Source organism: Notolepis coatsorum (assembly GCF_963971535.1).
Source record: "Notolepis coatsorum genome assembly, chromosome: 2".
NCBI classification, from domain to species: Eukaryota; Metazoa; Chordata; class Actinopteri; order Aulopiformes; family Paralepididae; genus Notolepis; species Notolepis coatsorum.
In genome coordinates this window covers 51,959,264-51,981,939 of record NC_140166.1, presented here as the reverse complement: position 1 = coordinate 51,981,939, position 22,676 = coordinate 51,959,264, and the positions used below count along the sequence as shown (strand labels likewise).

General features: G+C 43.0%; 1 protein-coding gene across 1 annotated transcript in view; it reads right to left on the bottom strand.

The window, feature by feature from the left end:
- The window catches only part of LOC311224179 (SEC14-like protein 2), a 74,325-nt gene extending 52,832 nt beyond the window's left edge, over positions 1-21,493 (bottom strand). Inside the window, exons 1-3 of the mRNA XM_084309053.1 lie at positions 21,398-21,493; positions 19,318-19,393; positions 410-453 (exon numbers count right to left, since the gene is read on the bottom strand). Of these exons, the coding sequence (XP_084165179.1) occupies positions 410-453; positions 19,318-19,393; positions 21,398-21,451 (174 nt within the window). The 5' untranslated portion in view covers positions 21,452-21,493. The remainder of the gene's footprint in view (positions 1-409; positions 454-19,317; positions 19,394-21,397) is intronic.
- Between the last annotated feature and the right edge of the window lie 1,183 nt (positions 21,494-22,676).

The following is a 22,676-nucleotide window of genomic DNA, read 5'->3' as shown; positions in this document are numbered from 1 at the left end:
AGCATGGGTATGGGCAGGTTAATTTTCCATTGATGGGGATTTGATTGGCTGTTTTTAAATAAAGAGCGGCCGCAGGATTAATAACGTTAACGTTAGTTCGGCCAGAGAAACAAATATACTAATTAAAATCGTTGGACCTGCGAGATTTGTACTTTGTAGGTCTGCATTTTAAATGTAAGGAGTAAAGAGTATTTTTTTTCTCTGAAATGTAATTGAGTAAAAGTACAAGTATACAAACCTAATAATACTCGAGTAAAGTACAAATCCCCAAAAACAGTATTTAAGTATTGTAATGAAGTACAATTACTCAAGTACTTTACACCCCTGCATGCAGGTCACGCAGGTAAAGCAGTTACTGTATGGAAACAGTGTGTCGAAGAGAGACAGAAGAGTCGGGCAGGTCAGGTACCTTTCGCAGCATGGCCTCCGACTTCTGGACATTGAAGTTTCTGGCTGAAAGAGAAAAGGGGATAGAGAGGTCGATTAAAGGGGAGGGAGCCATGTGAGTAATCATCATACAGAAATACACACAATCCATCTGTTGCAGTTTGTGGCAAAAGTAAAATGTGACTTTTGTTTTTGTATGTCACATGGTGAATACGTTTGCATTAACACTTATAGGCTATAACTGGAAAATGGATCGTTAGCCTTCCCCATTCAAGACAAATGTGCATCACTAACTACAGCTCTGCAAGCTACAGAAGCTCATTGGCTTCTGACTGGGTGTAAGTATTTAAAAAATTTATTATGCTAACACTGCAAACAAGCCAAAAAGGAGAAGTTACACATGGCTCAAACCAAACCACAAAAAGAAATCTGACAAAACATAGGACACTCATAAATCTGTGCTTTTATCCAAAGCGCTTTACAATTTGTTCCTCACATTTTACCAATTCACTCACACATTCACACACCGACGGCGGAGGCGACCATGCAAGGTGCCAACCTGCTCATCGGGAACAGTTAGGGGTTAAGCGTCTTGCTCAAGGACACTCCGACACGCTGCCGGGAACCTCCGGATTACCGGACGACTGCTCTACCTCCTGAGCCACTGTCGCCCCAGTGTTTAGCTTTAGTCCAAAGTAGAACACTGGAACAGATAGATTAACCCTTTCACTACCACACTACCAAATGGTTAACCCTTTCACTACCACACTACCAAAGGGTTAACCCTTTCACTGCGACAATACAGAAGGTTAATCCTTTCACTGACGCAAGAGAAATGGTTAACCCTTTCACTACCACTACCAAATGGTTAACCCTTTCACTGCAACAATACAGAAGGTTAACCCCTTCACTGCCACACAACAAATGATTAACCCTTTCACTAACCGCCTGTAGTGTGGTAGTGAAAGGTTAACCTTCTGTAGTGTGGTCGTGAAAGGGTTAAGAGCAATTGTGGGGGACCATAGAATTCTTTAGACAATAGAAAAGCTTTATTTAATTACAACTAACGTTTCGACACAGGGTGCATCTTCATCTTCATCAAACCAAGCCTGCTAACAAGCCTTTTTATTAGAGTGGATAAAAAGGGAAATTATTGAAACGTTCTTTTATCACCATGAGGCAAGTCACCAGGTACAGAATAACAACAGACCAAGATGAACCATGAGGTACAGTAGGCTACTCATGTCTGTCCCAACATGCAAAGGAGGGGGAAGACAACTTGTTGTTTCAACGCTGCATATTTCAGAGACAGAGAGCGTCTTTGTTCCCGCCCTCCATTACCGATGGTTGAAACGTGACCCCGGGATACTCGCTGCTGGCACACTAATGGGGAAGAAGAGGCTCCCCGGATACTCGCTGCTGGCACACTAATGGGGAAGAAGAGGCTCCCCGGATACTCGCTGCTGGCACACTAATGGGGAAGAAGAGGCTCCCCGGATACTCGCTGCTGGCACACTAATGGGGAAGAAGAGGCTCCCCGGATACTCGCTGCTGGCACACTAATGGGGAAGAAGAGGCTCCCCGGATACTCGCTGCTGGCACACTAATGGGGAAGAAGAGGCTCCCCGGATACTCGCTGCTGGCACACTAATGGGGAAGAAGAGGCTCCCCGGATACTCGCTGCTGGCACACTAATGGGGAAGAAGAGGCTCCCCGGATACTCGCTGCTGGCACACTAATGGGGAAGAAGAGGCTCCCCGGATACTCGCTGCTGGCACACTAATGGGGAAGAAGAGGCTCCCCGGATACTCGCTGCTGGCACACTAATGGGGAAGAAGAGGCTCCCCGGATACTCGCTGCTGGCACACTAATGGGGAAGAAGAGGCTCCCCGGATACTCGCTGCTGGCACACTAATGGGGAAGAAGAGGCTCCCCGGATACTCGCTGCTGGCACACTAATGGGGAAGAAGAGGCTCCCCGGCCAGCTCTGGCCGTGGATGTTTTCTAGCCTTCAGTCACTTGGGTCGGTGGCATCTTCACCCAATGTGCAAATAATATGACTTCATCATGATGAATGTAAGAAAACTAAAATAATAATCCTTGGGTTATCAGAGGTTAGGAAAGAAGCCCCTTTTATACAGTGGCATAGAGACTACTGCACTTCCGCGTTACATTGAGCTCATGGGAGGAGAGAACGGGGGGGAGAACATGAATGAATGTGGATGAGAGAGCCTTGACATTAAGTCACTTTGTCGCACCTGCTCCCGAACTACGCACTCGCAGATTGCCCACGGAGTCTAGGTTCATCAATCTGGGCGTGCGTAGTTCGGGAGAAGGTGCGACAAAGTGACTATAGCTCGGCCGAGAAAGTGCCGATCGACTTGGGATTGGTCTCTCCGTGTTCAGGAGACTCAGGTGTATAACAGTCTATTGGATCATGTCTCCAGCACCCACGCAGCCGTAGCTACAACCACTTAATGTCGAGGCTCTCATCCACATTCATTAATTTTCTCCCCCCGCTCTCTCTCCCACGATTTCAGAATACCGGAAGTGTTACGATGGTCTATGGCTATTCTATTCCACAGCGAAGGCTACTTGGATTAAACCAGGGCAAGGCAAGACTGGTATAGTAACCATGACAACAACGGCTTATCCCTGCCCTTCATTGTACTTCTTTAAATGAGAGCGGTCAATAAATCCATCAGTAGGTAGTAGCAGAGGTGTTGCTAATGTACTGCATGGTCCTCCTGACTGCACCACTGACCCAGAATAGAAGGGACACTGAGTATCTACACTAACACTCTATTTAAGGTGATTAGCTGGGCAGGTGACAACAGAGCTACGCAGGCTAGACACTCTGGAGGAACTGCAGCCCAGGTCTGTGGTGTTACTATGAAGTGAGTCTACCACCAGACTTGGATAACAGCAGGGGTGTAAAAAGTACCCAGAAATTATACTTAAGTGAAAGTATGGGTACCGTCTCAAAATCTAGATAAAGTATAGTATTGAATAGATAGTATAGATAAAAACAGTTTCTACTTTTAAATGTAAAAGTAAAAACTTTTTTTTAATTCCGGGGCAATGAAATGTTCTGTTTTCGTCCTCTTCATCACTCGTACTATCGTTTGTGGCCGTCTTCTGTAGCTTGTCACTCTGACTGTCTATTCTTCTGATAGCAAGTGTTTAATCAAAGATCCCTGCTTTCTAGTCAAGGACCAATCAGCATGGGTATGGGTGGGTTCATTTTCCATTGATGGGGATTTGATTGGCTGTTTTTAAATAAAGTGCGGCCGCAGGATTAATAACGTTAACGTTAGTTCGGCAAGAGAAACAAATATACTAATTAAAATGGTTGGACATGTGAGATTTGTACTTTGTAGGTCTGCATTTTAAATGTAAGGAGTAAAAAGTATGTTTTTTTTCCTCTGAAATGTAATTGAGTAAAAGTATACAAACCGAATAATACTCGAGTAAAGTACAGATCCCCAAAAACAGTACTTAAGTATTGTAAAGTACTTGAGTACAATTACTCAAGTACTTTACACCCCTGGATAACAGGCCTATTGGTCTGTGGTGTTATTATGAAGTGAGACTACGACCGGACTTGGAGAACAGCTTCAATCTCATTTAGCTCCAATCACCCCCAGCCTCTAGTTTAGTCCTAAATAATCTTTTCTCACAAGCATACTGATTTTAAGTTTTAACTGCAAATCATCGTGAGTTTTAGCTACAATGAGTGAGTGCAGAACATACAGCCAGTCCCCCGGGATTTAATCAGAGTCTGTAAGCTGCAGTCATCCAGGTGACCCATCCTCCACCTGCTTTGGTTCTACTCTTGGAATGTACCAAGGGAGGGGGTGTAGTATTGGGAATGTACCAAGGGAGAGGGTGTAGTATTGGGAATGTACCAAGGGAGAGGGTGTAGTATTGGGAATGTACCAAGGGGGGGGTGTAGTATTGGGAATGTACCAAGGGAGGGGGTGTAGTATTGGGAATGTACCAAGGGAGAGGGTGTAGTATTGGGAATGTACCAAGGGAGAGGGTGTAGTATTGGGAATGTACCAAGGGGGGGGGGGGTGTAGTATTGGGAATGTACCAAGGGAGAGGGTGTAGTATTGGGAATGTACCAAGGGAGGGGGTGTAGTATTGGGAATGTACCAAGGGAGAGGGTGTAGTATTGGGAATGTACCAAGGGAGAGGGTGTAGTATTGGGAATGTACCAAGGGGGGGGGGGTGTAGTATTGGGAATGTACCAAGGGAGGGGGTGTAGTATTGGGAATGTACCAAGGGAGAGGGTGTAGTATTGCACTCCCTGGGGTACATGGTGTGTTATGCTTTATACCTGCACCAGTGGGTACCTGTAAAGAATTGAACAGTTCCACAACGCCCGACTGCGTTTGCCACTGAGCTGTAAGAGATGGTTAAATGTACAACATGATTCCTGAATGAATGTGTATCAATACAAGGCCTCATCCCAGGGGCGGCAGCAGGTAATTCTTAGAAACAGATGATCTCACTGAACTCTAGTACAGTACGTCCATAATCTTTCCATAATCAGGATACCGTACACTTGATTGAATAGACAGATGCCATATAACTTGGTCTTTATCTCTTAAGGCGAGGTTCTGTGAAAGATAAACACATCTATCTCCAGCTGAAGTCTGAGTCATTCTAGAGTTGCATCACGGTCTGACTGGACACGTGGTTCCTCTCTGCGACAGAGAGGAGAAGAGGAAGGTCATTACCCTCGTTCTTCCCGTCAAATAATGCCATGTTAGGGTTCTACAGTGTCACCATTTATAATATTAAGTGTATGGCGACTGTCCAAACATTTACATAGTCGATAGATGCCTTCAAATCTAGGCTCAAAACCCACTTCTACCTACTAGCCTTTCCCGTTCACCGACTCATGCCCTGTTTTCCTGTGTGCTTTCCTGTGTGCTCTCCCATACAACGGAGTGTGATTGTTGTCAATATGTATCTATGTATCTACCCTCTGTACAGCACTTTGGTTGACACGTGTCATGTTAAATGTGCTCTATAAATAAATCTGATTGATTGATTGATTGATTGATTGACAAGAGACTAAATCTGGGAAATAATGCTACCTGCCAGACGCGCCGCTTGTCATAAAATCACTGCTCCAGGATACTGTGTTTGGTTAGTTTATTGAAGTTAAAACAGTTCATATACTAGTATCAAAATAAAGTGAATCACGGCTTGATTTATCATAGTGTAGCGTGCGTGCGGTCAGCAAAATATGACTTCCCCGTTCACCCCCTCATCATTAACGTACCTGAAACCTGCGGGTGAACAGCTGACTTTTACTACAACTAACTACACCACGTGACCCCTTTGTGAATGACGTGACATAACAACCCATGTTGTCTATACCCGTCACCAACATTAACACTTTAAGGACCAGCCACGAGTTTATACGTGTTACGGTGCCATGCGTTGTGGACCAGAGCCACGAGTTAACTCGTGGCGAGTTGTAATTGTTTTATTCCATATTAATAACGCTATTAACGTCCCCGATCGACTTGCAGGACCTACCCGCATATTTGATTTCCGAAACATGCAATACCGGCCAGATCCGCTTAGGGGCGCCATCGCTCCACTGCAGTATCATTGAGGGCGATTGACATTTTTTTTTACTGTCTGTGGGCGTTTCATATGAGCCAGCATCCCAAACGAACATCCTCCATCTTTGATCACCTTACGGAACGCAGATTTCAATGGACATATCGATCTACCAGATTCCGATGACTAATGACGAAATGCTGCCGGCGATCACATGGGCTGACTGTAGGATACTATTCCCCCAAATTACAGATGGATTGGACATTGTTTTAAAACGCAACGTGATAGATCAGTGAAAATGGCTACTTGAACGCACACTGTATTGCTAATCAATAATAGTAATCGGCGTCCCCCGCCGCCCCCATTTCATCCATAGATGCTCTGTAATAGTCCGGATGCTACGCAGTTTGTTTTATTTCATTCGTATATATACAGCAGAAATGGCGTTTGATATAACGTGACTAGCCTTTAGCCTATTATCTAGCTCCCCAGAAAAAAGACGAGGCGAAAACTGCGATAAACCTTATATTCATGGCGCTATAAAATGACAACCAACCGATGGATTTTTATTTTCTTTAAGCCATTATGAAGGCACGGTTTATGCACTCAAGTGACAATGAGAATGGACAGATAGCAATACTATAAAGTATATATATAGCTGTTAGAAAGTACATCGGTTTGTTGACAAAGCGTTGTCCTCCAGCCATATATTACACTGCAAGCCGTGGTCGTCAATGTGTTAAGTGAAGTTATCTTTATTTATCAAGCTCATTTTTACACGTGACCTGAAATTCGTCCTCTGCCTTTAACCCATCCCAACCAGTTAGGACTAGTTAGAAGCAGTAGTTAGAAGCCACAGTCTCTGGGAACAAACTCCAGCCACAATGTATTTATGGTGTGGGAGGAAACCGGAGTATGCTGAGGAGAATATGCAAACTCCACACAGAAAGGCTTTCCACCGGGGCTACGACCCAGGACCTTCTTGCTGTGAGAAATATTATTTCATGCTACTTGGATAACTGAGATGGGGAGGGGACTAAAAATCTGCTAAGATATGCGTTATTACTGTCTAATCTGATAACGGTGGGCAGAGTGAAACTTGTGGCCATGGACAGACTGAAAGCTATGATAAAAATGGTACTTATTATACTATTATCTCTCATTGTGATAACGTCTAACGTCAATGAGATCATATTCATTCAAACCTTTATTTATTTTCGAAAATTGAGGTCACCCTCATTTTCAATGTCGTTGAGACTTTACAGACATTTCAATACATACATTTTTTACAATATAATAATAAATATTAATAACTCTATCTATATAGGACTTTTCACACATGGACCGCAGTCCAGAGTGCCCCACAGCAATTTATAGAAAATGAACATAGGCATAAAATCAGCACACAGTTGACAGAATAAAAACAATGCATAAAGAGCAGACATAAGCATGATGGGTATAAAATAAAATAAAAGTAGTGCAATGTAGAACGTGCAGACATAAGAATAGGCATAAAGTAAAGTACAATAAGTACAATGTCGCTCGAAGGCATGTGAACAGCCAGTCCCCAAAACACCCCACACATCAATCCCCAACACATCCCCATCCAAGACACCCCCCCGATAAAGCATGTCATGACCGAAGGAAAACCCAAACAGCCCGCGTGCCACTCACACCGCCATGCACGGCGACAGGAATCTCCCGGTCCCGGCGACCCCGCCACCATGAGGAAACCAGCGAGTCCCACGACCCCACTCCCAAACTCCACGGAGGAATGACCATGTGCGGCCAGGACCCGCGCAGCCGCGCCAAAGGAGACACGAATTTGAGAGATTTTTTGGGTTTGGCCTAGTTGGTTCCGTAACCAATTGGGTTAGGTTTTTTCACTAACTTCCTTGAGATTACCCAGAATTACTACCCAGCCAATCTAAATTAAAGTCACCCATTATGAGCATTTCAGTATCAGGATACAGAGATAAAACATTTGCTATTTTATCAACAGAGCCGGCATCAGCCGATGGCGGTCTATACACTCCAATGACAATTAGTGAATTATTTGTGCCCAAGTTACCTTTCACATACATGGTCACCCCACCCCCCCTTCCAACTCTATCTATTCTAAATACATTATAATGGCTTAGTGCAATGGAGGAGTCATCATCAGATTGTTTCAACCATGATTCCGTTATTACTACGACATCTGGATCCGTCTGAGAGATACATTTTTAATGTTGCAATATACTCCTCACATGTATAAAACCCAGGCCAATTCTTTTTTTTTTAAGTAAATGGATTCATACTGACTAACAGACAGTGTTACACAGACTGGTTAACCATCTGTAGGGTGGTAGTGAAAGGGTTAACCTTCTGTAGTGTGGTAGTGAAAGGGTTAACAGTCTGTAGTGTGGTAGTGAAAGGGTTAACCGTCTGTAGTGTGGTAGTGAAAGGGTTAACCTTCTGTAGTGTGGTAGTGAAAGGGTTAACCGTCTGTATTGTGGTAGTGAAAGGGTTAACCTTCTGTAGTGTGGTAGTGACAGGGTTAACCTTCTGTAGTGTGGTAGTGAAAAGGGTTAACCCTTTGTTGTGTGGCAGTGAAAGGCTTAACCTTCTGTATTGTCACAGTGAAAGGGTTAACCCTTTGGTAGTGTGGCAGTGAAAGGGTTAACCTTCTGTATTGTCACAGTGAAAGGGTTAACCCTTTGGGCTGTGTTCTCTCTCCTCTGCTCTACTGTCTATACACTAATGACTGTGCCTCCCACTCTGATTCTGTCTGATTTTTTAAATACGCGGATGACACAACAGTAGTGGGACTAATTAAGAACGGGGATGAATCGGCCTATAGAGCTGAAGTCGATAGCTTTGCTGTATGGTGCAAGGAGAATGACCTGCTTTTAAACATCTCTAAGACAAAGGAAATTATAGTTGACTTCCGGCGCGGGGAGGCAGTCCACCCTCCTCTGTACATAAACGGCCAGCAGGTGGAGAGGGTAGACAGTTTTAAATTCCTCGGCATCACCATATGTGATCATTTAAAATGGGAAGTTAACACCAGCCTCATAATTAGCAAAGCCCACCAGAGGCTCCACTCCCTGCGCCAGCTTAAAACGTTTGGTGTGTCCAGGGAGGCGATGCTCAGCTTTTATAGAGCCACTGTGGAGAGTGTCCTTACCTTCTCAATGACTGTGTGGTATGGAAACACCACCGTCCATGATAGGGGACATCTAGAAAGAACTGTACGCACAGCGTCAAAAATCATCGGCTGTGAGCTCCCCTCTGTGGCCTCCATTTATGCCACACAAATCAGGCGGAAAGGGGAAAAGGTGATCAGGGACCCTTCTCACCCTGCTTATGACCTCTTTAACCCCCTTCCCTCTGGCAGAAGACTCCAAAGTCTCAGGTGCAGGACATCCCGTTTTAAAAACAGTACATATCCTGAGGCTGTCCGTCACCTGAACTCAAGTACAAATGTTCAGGCACTTTGCACAACAAGGGCTAGCACCAGCCGACATGCACTTTAAGGCAATATGCACTTTAAACTGGAACACTGAGCAATTTATTTTAGGTACTGTAGCATTTTTTCTTTTTAATTGTTTGTGTAAAACTTTTTATTGTGGGGATTGTATTCTTGTGTTTTTATATTGTATGTTTTTAACAATGTCTGTACTGTATGTGGCACCAAGACAAATCCCAATCAACCGTGTTGAAATGGCAATAAAGTTTCTATCTAGTGTGGCAGTGAAAGGGCTAATCTGAATCTCAGTCACATTTAGTTTTGAATCTGCTTCAGTCTAGCTACTATATATTAAGAGTCATTTCGCCAAGGGGATCAATAAAGGAATATCTTATCTTATGACAGATTTTCACTGGGATCACTTCCTAGTTTCCCCACAGCATCATCCAGCCCTTCTGTTTACACACACAGGTGCAATTATTTGTCTAGGATGCAAATATCTTCCCCCTTTCCCCTTACCACAGTTTCCAACCACATCAGTGAGACATGACATTCTCACAGGGGGCACAGATTCACTGACAGAGGGACAGAAGGTGGAGCATTCAGAGCGCAGAACCCCCCCCCCCCCCCCCCCCTAACCCCAAACAGGCTCTCATTGTCTGGGCTTGGAGCTCTCCAACGCTGACCCTTCTGGAAGAGGAGGACGGGCTTCACAAGCACGGTGCATTTAATCCAGGCTCTACTTGAGAGGAGAATACACAAACAGAGAGGTAGAGTAGGCTACCCTTGCTGTCACCAATGACTAGGCCCCACGATAAGATAATTTATGACGATACTAGTCACAATATTGTAATATGACGATATTACAATATATTGCGATTTTCTTTACATCAATACTTGGTGTCACTGTATCAATATAATATGGTCACACAAAACAGTGCGCTATATTGCTGTATACATCCCCCCCCACCCACACCAATTACAACTTGATTCGCCTACTTCCCCTGTGCATCGATGGAGTCCCTATTATGATTTGATTTCTCCTGATCTCGTTAGAAATCTTTTCTGAGGGACAACGGGGAAAATGCCGGGAAAAGCATACTACTACTCAACAGACGCAACAGGAGGAAAAGGAACACTCTATCCTCGGGTTCACTTTAGTTCAGCTACCACTGACAGATGCGCTGTCTGCTGCGGCCACCAGGTTGTCCAGCTTTAATGCGCTTAGCCGCGGATTAAGATGATTCACAGAGCTAGCCCTCCACCTCGGAGCAGAGCACGGCAGGTCTTTATGACGCTCTTCTTAAGTCTGCGAGTGTGTAATCGCAGGCTATATAGGCTGGTTCACGTCAGTCTGAAAAACAAACTAATTCTTCTGTCCACATAATGGCCTCTCCCAGGTTCTGGTTTTGCCATGAAGGAATGGTCACAATAAAAGCGAAGTTTATTTAAAGGTCTCTATTAAGGAATGAGTTTTTTTTTTAATATGAATGAAATTATATAATATTATATACTGGGACGTTGGCTACCCTATGAGGATTGTACTCCCTGGTAGTTCTTATGACTGCTTTTTCAAAGAGAAGCAGAGAGCCGATTGTTCGAGCTTAGCTCCCCCTGAATATGTGATGTTGACATGAGACAGAATGAATAAGTTCCTGTGTGTTCATAAAACAACTGTCTTTACATCATACTGTAGCTTGTAAACTAAATCTGATTGATTGATTGAACATTTTGATTAACAGATTGCAGAATGGGTACAATACAGTATGGCTCAATACACACGTCTTGTTTACATCAGGGTCCCCCATTTTCAATTCACCATATATCTGGTTAATATTAGGTATGAATGTTGATACAGTCAGTTATACAAGCCACTGCAAGCCCTGGTTCCAATGTCTTTTTGTTTAGGTGTGAAAGTGGTCAGTCCCTTTCTCAACATCTCTCTCTGCAACCAAGGAGGTTGTTTCCAATAAACTGTCCAAAAATTGTTATTGTGTCCATATACTTAAGCAATAATATAGAGAAGTTGCTTGTAAACCACTGTTACATCAGGGGAAACGATGGTAGAATATATGGTTTACAAGCCATTGCAACTTCTCTGTATTCTTGCTTAAAGGAACACGCCAACATTTTTGGAAATTTGCTTACCGTCTTCTCCAGAGAGACAAGAAGATAGATACCAGTTTCCTCTCTGTGCGTTTAGTAGAAAGCTATCTGGCTGCATGTTAGCCTAGCTTAGCACAATGAATGGAATCGGACATGACCGGTTAGCCTAGGCATTGGCCAACTAACACCTCTCCAGAAGGCTAACCGGTCATGTCTGCTTCCATTCATTGTGCTAAGCTAGGCTAACGTGCAGCCAGATAGCTTTCTACTAAACGCACAGAGAGGAAACTGGTATCTATCTTCTTGTCTCTCTCTGGAGAAGACGATGAGTTAATTTCCCAAAATGTTGGCGTGTTCTCTCTCTCTCTCTCTCTCTCTCTCTCTCATTTCAGCAGCCTCCTTTTACCATATTTGGGCATCTTCCTGTTCCCCCTTCATCATGGCTCATCCTCTTCACCTGCTCAGCCTGCACAGCTGCCTACCATCACACCAGTCTACAATAGATCTACCTTGGTTTTCCATGTACTCACTGCTAGACTCAGTTCACAGAGATAGTAATAGTCAGGGTTCCCACAGACATTGCAAGGACTTTCAAGTACTTTTCCAAGCAAAGTTTTTCGGATCCAATATGTATGGCTTAAAACCCATTTCCGTCAATTAGTTACACTTTACATAAAGAAAATGTCAATTTCTTGATTCAGAACAATTTTATCATGGATGAACAAAACTTTCAATGTGAATGATTGATTTGAATTTCAAGGACTTTTTAAGCACCTTGTTAAAAATGGGCTGTTTTCAAGGAATTCCAGGCCTGGACTTTTTTTTTGGTAAATCAAGCACTTTAAGCACTTCAAGGACCTTGTGCGAACCCTGAATAGTCACACTTCTAGCCTTTTCCTCTAGCAGTTCCGTCTTTGTTCCTTTGTTCCTATGTTCCTAGTGGACTAAACTACCCAGTTAGGATACCTTGTGTACAGTATACTGCACCTTGTGTATACGGTTTAATTTTACTCTTACTCATAGTATACATTCAGATTCAAATTATTTGCCTATATTTATTGTAACATATCATATAACCAATAGGGCATCAAACCCTCATCTGCACCTTTGTTTACACTTTTGTTTATTTTTCCTCATTTTTATATTCTGATCTAATAGGGAGGTGTAGTGGTTACGTCATTTTCGTTTTTTCCTGTTCCACCCTCTGTTCCACTTAGGGTGCTTTCACACCAGAGCTGTTTGGTCCGGACTATCCGACCAGAGTTCGTTTTTTCAGATAGTCCGCTTTTTTTGGGGTGGTGTGAATGCTCAGTCGAACTTTGGTGCGGACCAAACGCGTGAATATTTTAGGCAACCAACTTGTGTTCAGCGTTTCTCTGATTGGCCACTACGCCCATGTGACCGCGGCAGCGCGAGAGAGCGGCAGTGCGGAAATAGGCTGCATTCTATTGCCATTCTCTGCGACAAACTCTAACCTTAACCAACTCCGAAACAGCGCCTAAACTTAACCCTTCTAACCTTAACCAACTCCGAAACAATGCCTAACCTTAACCCTAACCAGGGGAGGAAATTAGGCCACTTTACTCGCCAATTGCGAGTATTTTTTACGTTTGGCGAGTAATTCATGAAGAGCACTCGCCAGTCTGGCGAGTACTAGTAATTACAAAACAAAACAAAAAAATCATTCTGCAATCTGCTGATTCGCTCACTGGCACAAACCGAACTCTGACTCCCCCCTTGATTCCTCCCATTTGCGCCACATAATAATCAGACCATAACCAATGAACATCATCGTTGTACAGATGCGCTCTAAGCTCCTCCAATGAACACTCGTTTTCTAGAAGATGCCGCCCATCTAGGGGAAGTGGACAGACCACTGCGTGCGGCCCTACAGACTCCTGTCACCGGCTTGACAACGTAGACAAACTTACAAAAACACATGAGTGGATGAAAATAATTGCATGTAGAGTCGTCGCTTTCGGATATCGGTGCGGTCTGACATGGGGGCGAACAACAGCACGCGACGCGTCTCCTTCGAGTCGGATGAGAATGACAAGTCAACCAGCATTAGCCGGCTAGCTACCTAGCATGTAACAAGCTACCATAAGGCGCATTCAACATAGTGGACGACTATACTGAGCGGCTTTGCTTAAATGCAGCCGAGTGACATTTTATTATTACCGGGTTTCCCAGCATATCACCACTCGCCCATATGCCCTTCACAACGGTGATGTTGTCATATTTGGCATTCAGAATACACCTGCTGAACCCCTAGCGTTGTCGATTCGGTTCCAATGTATTGTCATCTTACAGCACAAGTACAGTACAACCAGAATACATTTGGCATACAACCAGAGTGCAAATGTAACAAGTCAAGTTCAAGTTGTTTTATTTAGCTATTACATTACAGTGAAATGCTTGGTTCTTTCACTGCCCAACCCAGTATTGATTGATTGATTGATTGAAAACTTTATTAACAGATTGCAGAATGGGTACAATACAGTACAGCTCAATACACACAATTGTTAAGGGGATGCAGACCAGAGAAGGACTTTAGTCTTGTTTACATCAGGGTCCCCCATTTCAGTCCTGTTTGCTTAATGCCTTGTCCACTTCCTCCACACTCCAATATGTTATGATGAATTGAAAATGGGGGACCCTGATGTAAACAAGACGAAAGTCTTTCTCTGGTCTGCATCCCCTTAACAATTGTATGTATTGAACTGTACTGTATTGTACCCATTCTGCAATCTGTTAATAAACTTTTCAATCAATCAATCCCTTCAACCCTGCTCCTGTCAAACCTGCTCTTTCCATTCCCTCCATCATGTCCCCCCTTTCTGATGAATATTTCCTGCACTTAAGAGTCAGACACACATTCCTAGTAGTTGAGCTGTGATGAATGAAAACTTTATTTAACAGATTGCAGAATGGGTACAGTACAGTACGGCTCAATACATGCAATTGTTAAGGGGATGCAGACCAGAGAAAGACTTTCGTCTTGTTTACATCAGGGTCCCCCATTTTCAATTCATTTTCAATTCATCATTCAGTATAACCTAGACCAGCCCAACCCAGCATCTTTCACTGCCCAGTTCAGCCCAACCCAGTCCAGAATAGTTCCCTCTTTCATGTTAATATGTGATTTAATGATGTAATATTTTGAAGAGTAGAGACAGTGTGATTAATTTACTATGATTGAAAATCAATTTAGACGAAGACGTACAAAGAAGTAATTATCACAATTAGCGATTTTTTTTGTCTGGTAAAAAATCTATTTGGCTGGTAAAAAAAATCAGATACCCGCCAGTTGGCTGGTAAGCCAAAAAGTTAGTTTCCTCCCCTGACCCTAACCTTAACCAACTCCGAAACAATGCCTAAACGTAACCATAACCTTAACCAACTCCGAAAGAATATTGCCATGCTCTAAGACAAACTCTAACCTTAACCAACTCCGAAACAGCGCCTAAACTTAACCCTTCTAACCTTAACACTTTGAGTGCCACGCCGGGTTTTCCTTTTTACCCCCTTGATGCCACGGTCCACTTCAATGTTAACGTTAATATCGCCTAATCTATGTTTTAAATTATTGCTATGTGTCTAATCTGCCGGTCGCTTATCAAAGAATACTTTTCCAGTCTGTGCTGTCAAGGCAGATTGGTTTTTTATCGCTTCATTTCCATTTCAGAGCATTTTGAAAAGCACCCGTTTTGAGGTAAAAACCTTCCATTCTGGGGCATTCTATGATAATCGTCTTTTACTGGAATATTCCAGAACGTTGATATTTGTCGGCCTATTTATGAATCGTTTTCAAATAAACGCTAGATGATCAATATTATACATACACGCACGCCCATTCGAGGCGCGCACGGATAATCGGCGTGTTCATTTCCTCATGGATTTTTTTAATAAAACCGAAAGAGCCCATTTCACAAAACAGCCTATATCTTCATCAAAATGTGTCTGATTATCCTAACACTGATAACATAGATTCCTTACCTGACATCAGATGGTATCCAACTGGTATATTCCAATTCCTGATCACCATTCGAAAAAATCGATAAGTGTATGGATCCAACGTGATACAGTAGTAAACATGATTCCGCGGGGCTGAGAGGCTCCAGAATGAACTGTGGTAACCCCGGCTGGATCAGTGGACTGGAAAATGTGGAGTACCGGAATTTTTTCCCCATCCATTTTCATTGAGTCCATTCCAAAATCCCTTATGTCATCTGGGAGACGATAGGGGGCGCTTTTTTCCACATATGATCGCCGGCGGCGCTCGGGTATACTCGGGTAGGCTCGCGTGATGCAATATGATTTCAGATCGCAAAAAAAAAAAAAAAAAATTCGAGAGATCTTGTGAGTGGCTTTCAACATAACTATCGGAAACCCGAGATATCTCGTGTGTGGCAGTGAAAGTGTTAACCAACTCCGAAACAATGCCTAAACTTAACCCTAACCTTAACCAACTCCGAAACAATGCCTAAACTTAACCGGCGAAAGAATGCACGCTAAAAAAAAAAAAAGAAAAAAAAATTGAAGGGATTCGAACTTGTCACCAACGCACTGCAGGATCCACAGCAAGGCGGCGAACCAGTTGAGCTAACCGTCGATGTTAAAAGAGGGGGAATTACGGCTACATAATGCTGCCGCCGCTCTGCCGCTGCCGCGTCGCCGTGGCTAGACGCAAGTTGGTTACCTTAAATAATTACGCGGACCAAACACGCAAACTCTGGTCCGCCTGAAAACGTAGGTCTCGGTTCACTTCATCAGACCAAACGCGGACCAAATATAGGAAGTGACCTGATAAACTGTGCATCTTGGGTAGAAGGAAAAAACAAACACTGCGGTGCGCCTGATAGACATATGGGCAGAAGACCAAATTAAACAGCTACTTGTGGGCACTCATAAAAACAACGCGGTGTACAAGTTGTTTAGCGAGAGGATGGTGGTAATGGGTTTCAATAGAACAATGGATCAATGCCATGTCAAAATAAAAAAAAATCCGCCTCCGCTGATCTGGAGTCAGACAGGGCTCGCAGTCACACACACACATTTCCACTCTCTATTGTGTCCAATAGACGAGCGCCCTTTTCGACTGCGTGACAATGTGACATTGTTCAGACAAATTGCAATGTGAATGCAAACGAACCAAATGAAGAATGCAACAATGTTGCAACTTCACCCCCCGAACCGCACTGAGTCCGCACCGAGTCCACCGAAACTATAATGTGAAAGCGCCCTTAATGTATTTCCCCATTGACCATTTCTAAATCGGCTCGTTTTAGATAAATAAAGCATTAACATTGGCATGGTGTACCTTTCTTTGCGTATTTATCCACAATCTATAGCTCAACATGAAAATATTCGCAATTAATCGTAAAGGTAGCAAAATAACAACGTTTATGTTTTCGTTCGCTGGGAAACTACACTGCTATTTGGCGCTGCTGACTGACGTCACCACAGCGTAGCCTGCCTCCTGCCTGTAGTCACAGACCTAGGATCAGATTTCCCTTACATTCCATAAGCTTAACAATTCGTACAATGGGAAAATAACTGACCCTGAATCTGTGGCTAGTATCCGTTTCACCAAACACTAGTGTTACAGGCTGGTCTACAGCTCATTGTACAGCTACACTTGCAAACAACTAGTGCTCCGGTGATTTATCTCTAAAGCTAACCACTATTTGTAAAAGCCACAACCACATTTGTATTTATAATTTAAATCGTATAACGTTATTTCGCTGCATATTAAATTACTGTAAATCAATTTTTTTTTTTTTTACATTTCTAGAACCTTTATTTACCCAGGCAAGCAAGTAAAAACAAATTCTGATTTTATTTATTGTCAAAAGTATGCATAATGTTGTGTTAATTCCACAACAAGAGATATGTAATGTTAATTACCTGAAATTATTCAGTTTTTTGGGGGGGAAACCCTGCATATATCGGTATCGGTTGATATCGGTATCGGAAATTAAGAGTTGGACAATATCGGTATATCGGTATCGGTAAAAAAGCCAATATCGAGCATCCCTACTGTAAATACTAATGTAAATCATTGTTTGATTGTACATATTGTGTATAGTTTATATTGTTTTTTACATGACGTTAGTAGCTAGCTAGCTTGCTAGCCGGCATTCCCAAAACTCCTAACATGCCCCGATTTAAAATGGTTCTCTCCTCTTTGTATACCTTTGTCCTCACAAACAAAGTATTCTACCAGGGAACTTATGGACACGACAGTAGTAGTAGTTATAAGGTTTTTGAGCTTGTAACATTAGTTAGCTATCGTGGCATCAATGGGCCGTGTAGCTAGCTAGCTTGCTAGCCGGCATGATGCGTGTGCAGTGCTTGCGTGTGCAGTGCTTGCCCCACAGGTCTGAGAAGAGGACCTGCACATTTTACTCATTCCCGAAACTCCTCTACATGCCCCAATTTAAAATGGTTCACGACAGTAGACATTGCTAACGTCTAGTACGTTTAGCTAAGTAATCTTAACGTTAGCTAGCTAGCTAGCTTGATATCAGCTTGCCGTGACACACGTGACTAACAGGCTGCCTACTGGCTACTGAACAACAGGCTGCCTACTGGTAATTGTAGTTCTTTTTTTACGACAAATTAAAAACCTTATAACTACCTTTATTTCAACCAAAAATGCTTAAACAATAATGTTAGTGGTAGAAGGGAACTCATTTTGTGCAAAAATGGAAAGCTTGCCAATGTTCATGCGGCAGAATTGTTACAATAGCCGATAATCCATTTCCCCAATGCTAAATCCCTATACGGGTGGAACAACCAGTGACGTCAGACTACACCTCCCTATTGTATTGCCTATATTTATGTCTTTCTTCTATTACTCTACCGCAGGGGTTCTCAAACTTTTTCATACCGTGATCCCATTTTATTTAGAGTTTTTTTTGGGGACCCTACACTTAACCTTTTCACTGCCATACGACAGAAGGTTAACACTTTACTATCACACAACCGACGGTCGCCGTGGCAGTGAAAGGGTTAACCTGCTGTTGTGTGGCAGTGAAAGGGTTAACCTTCCGTGTATTGTCGCAATGAAAGGGTTAACCGTTTTCATAGTGCGGCAGTGAAAGGGTTAATATATTGCATAATTTCTACATGGAATTAAGGAATATCAAAATAAAAGCACACGTTGTTGAACTTGATCATGCATATTTATTCGAAAATTGTATCACAGCACTATGTTATCAATACACATTTATAAAACGAGGCATATTTAGAAAAAATATGTTGCCAGAACATTAAAAAAATATATATTAAAAGAAATAGTATTTTTTCTTTACTACCCGCAACCCCAATTTGGGAACCACTGCTCTACCCATACCTGTACCCCCCCCCCCCCCCACCCTCCCCATACTGCTATGATTTCCCCAAGGAGATCAGTAAAGGAATATGTTGTCTTATCCTCATTCCTATTCGTCTCCTGTGCCTACAGAAGATTCCACCTGTCTCCTGCCTGCCTCACTCTTTCCCCAGCCTGCTCTCACTCGCTCACCCTGGACTCTGTTCAGCCCCCCAATCAGCCGTGGCCCCTCCTCCTCCTTTCCCCAGCCCTGCCTGCTCGACATATCAAACTCACCCAGTATTGGGTTTTACCTTTTGCCTGTCTGCCTGTCTGTCTCTGTGTTCAGTGCCTGGGTTCCCAGTACTAGCTGTGACACAGTGATCATTGAAATGTGTGTCTTCCCCATCTGATAGGGGTCGTGGGGTCACCCACTGATGAAGTTGCTTGTGTCCGACCTTGGTTAGCTCACCTCTAAGCCACCGCAACAGGAAGTGGTCACTCTGGGCAGGAAGCTGAGTGATAACGTCTTGAATCCTCTCTCGAAACTGGTCACGTTTAAAGATGGGAAAGTTGGGGGAGGGATGTGAAGGAAAAAGATAAGTTTTCATATCTTAGTCCAAACTATGCACACACGCAGCCTTGAAGATCAGACAAGCATATCTGAGGTAATGTTTTTTTTTTTTTTAGATAACGGACTGCCCTAATAACAAAGCACAACAAATAGCTCAAGTATTTTTAATATTATTGCATTTCCACTTTTCCTTTGAAATCATCAGTTCCATTTCCTAATGTTGCTTATATCATGTGACATGACGCCTAAACAAGATTGCGTAGTATGAGATGTTTGTGTCACCTTGACTAGTCTATATGAGCCAACTAGTCCGTTAGAATGGGCAACACTGGCAAGTAAAATATTTTCAACACAAAAACATACCGTTCGTTAAAAGGTGCTGCAAGTGTTGTTCAAATAAGTGTTAAAGAGCTCTACATTCTGACAGCCATCACTGATGAGAGTGTTTGGTCAGTAACATGGGTCTCACAGTCCCCCCACTCTGCAGTAAGCAAAGCATACATTGTATCCAATCAGGAGAGAGAACCATAGATATTTACTTATTTCAAGAAATCTTGCCAAGCCAAATTATCTTGGCAGATTATTTTACTTGTTTCAAGCACATTATTTGCATACAGGGGCACTTCAGCTAAAAACAATGTTTTGCACACATTCATTTAGTTTGAAATATTTAGAGTTAATGAGTGATGTCATCAGAGGACACTGAATCCTTGAGTTGTGTTAATTACAACTCAATTCAATTATGTAGATGAAAAATAGAGAAGGATTATAATAATAGGTATTGCTATTTTTCATCTACATAATTAAATGTAACTGCAATTAACAAAACATGAATGAATTAAAACTTTATTTAACAGATTGCAGAATGGGTACAATACAGTACGGCTCAATACACACAATTGTTAAGGGGGTGCAGACCAGAGAAAGCCGTTTGTCTTGTTTACATCAGGGTCCCCCATTTTCAATTCATAATGAGTGAGACATGATGACATTACTGGTGGCCATATTCAAACTCATTACTCAAAATAAATGTCCCTTGTGGCCAATAAAGAACATAACTGTCAATACCTGTCAAACTAAGTAAATGTGTGCCTTGGGATATGTGTGAGATTATGTGCAAAATAAATTGGCGTTGTTTTTCAGTGAAGTGCCCCTTTAAAACTAGTTTGTATTTCTTATTTTTTGTCAGACCCTTTTTGCAGTGTAGAGTTCTCTCTCCTGGTTGGATAAAGTGGGAACCAGAACATGTATTTTCTCTTCACTGCAGAGTGGAGGTCCTGGCAGACAGACAGACCCATGTTACTGACCAAACACTAGATCTTCACTGCAGAGTGGAGGTCCTGGCAGACAGACAGACCCATGTTACTGACCAAACACTAGATCTTCACTGCAGAGTGGAGGTCCTGGCAGACAGACAGACCCATATTACTGACCAAACACTAGATCTTCACTGCAGAGTGGAGGTCCTGGCAGACAGACAGACCCATGTTACTGACCAAACACTAGATCTTCACTGCAGAGTGGAGGTCCTGGCAGACAGACAGACCCATGTTACTGACCAAACACTAGATCGGCGATGGCTGTCGGAATGTAGAGCTATTATTTTAACACGTAGATCTCTCATTTCAACACAAACATAATATAGCTTACAGCACCTACGACGTGTTTATATTTGAGGCTGAAACATAGTGCACTACGTAATCCACGCCCCCCCCCCCCCCCCCCCCCCCCCCCCCCGACGTTGCATCATAATAATAACCTAACCCAAGTCATAAAAGCACTGTCAGGGATATAATTCTGCATGAAAAACTAAACATTCTGTTGAAAGACTGCAACTGTCGCCACATGCTGGCTTGGGGAAAAAGGCAGAACTGCGCCGATGTCACCTAACATAACATAAGCATCATCATCATCACCACCACCTTACCTCAACAGCGTTGTTATGATGAAAACATGCGCCAATAACGTGATAATGTACCTGTTCCAAAGTGTCAGCCTGTTTGGGACTGAGGTCTCCAACCCGTCCGCTCATCGCGCCGTTCCAAAAAATATGAGGATAATTATTCTATTTTTGATCCGAAGTTGGAACGAAAAACACGCGTGTTGTTCTCACGAGAACCACCGCGCCTGCAGGCTGCTCTGTCTGACGTCCCCGACCCCGACTGAAGTGCGCGTGTGCGTGTGCGTGTGTGTTTGTGTGTGTGTGTGTGTGTGTGTGTGTGTGTGTGTGTGTGTGTGTGTCCGAGGGGGGCGCTGTTGTCAAGCCTGCTGTCAGTTTGAAGGAAGAAATATATAAACAGACAAATGGGGAACGCCCATTTAAAGTGACAATACGCTTGTTTTGATTGATTGAAAACTTTATTAACAACAGATTGCAGAAAGGGTACAATATACAGTACTAACAACTGCTAAGAGTGAATGAATGAATGAATGAATGAATGAATGAATGAATGAATGAATGAAAACTTTATTTAACAGATTGCAGAATGGGTACAATATAGTACGGCTCATAAGTCAAGTCAAGAGTCAAGTCAAGTCAAGTCAAGAGTTTTATTTGTCACGGCATACAAGTATAATGAAATGCGGGGGGTCTAGCCCGCAACGTTTGTGCATAATACAATAGTAATATATAATAATATAATAAGAATCCAATAGAACGGCATTGTGCAATAAACAAGTAAACAAAGTAGGGCATATCGGTATATGTACATGAGTTATTTACAGAGCATAGGACATGCTAGGTCCTGTGGTAGTGCAATACACTGTTAGCAACGGATGATGCACTGGGTCTTTATGTACACTGCTATACAATGCTATATTATACAATCTCAAGTTATACTATACTATTCTTAAAGTGACCTTTCCTTTTGTAAAGTGACCATGAGTGTGAGCGTGTGCAGCATGAGTGTGTGTGTGCTCATGTTAAAGTGGCTGCTAGTGTGTGAGCGTGTACAGTGTGTGTGTTGTGTGTGTGCTCATGTGTGCTTGTGTGTGGAGAGTGTTCAAGACTCTGGTGGCCTGGGGGAAGAAGCTGAGCCGAAGTCTCTCTGTCCTAGTTGCTGGTGTTCGCAGGCGTTTGCCTGACCGCAGCAGCTTGAGCAGGCTGTTGTTGGGGTGGTGAGGGTCTTTCATTATTCTGCAGGCTCTGGATTTGCACCTCTTGTTGTATAGGACGTGCAGGGGTGGTAGTGCAATACCCGTGGTACGCTCGGCTGAGCACACCACTCTCTGTAGGGTCTTCTTGTCCTGTACCGTGC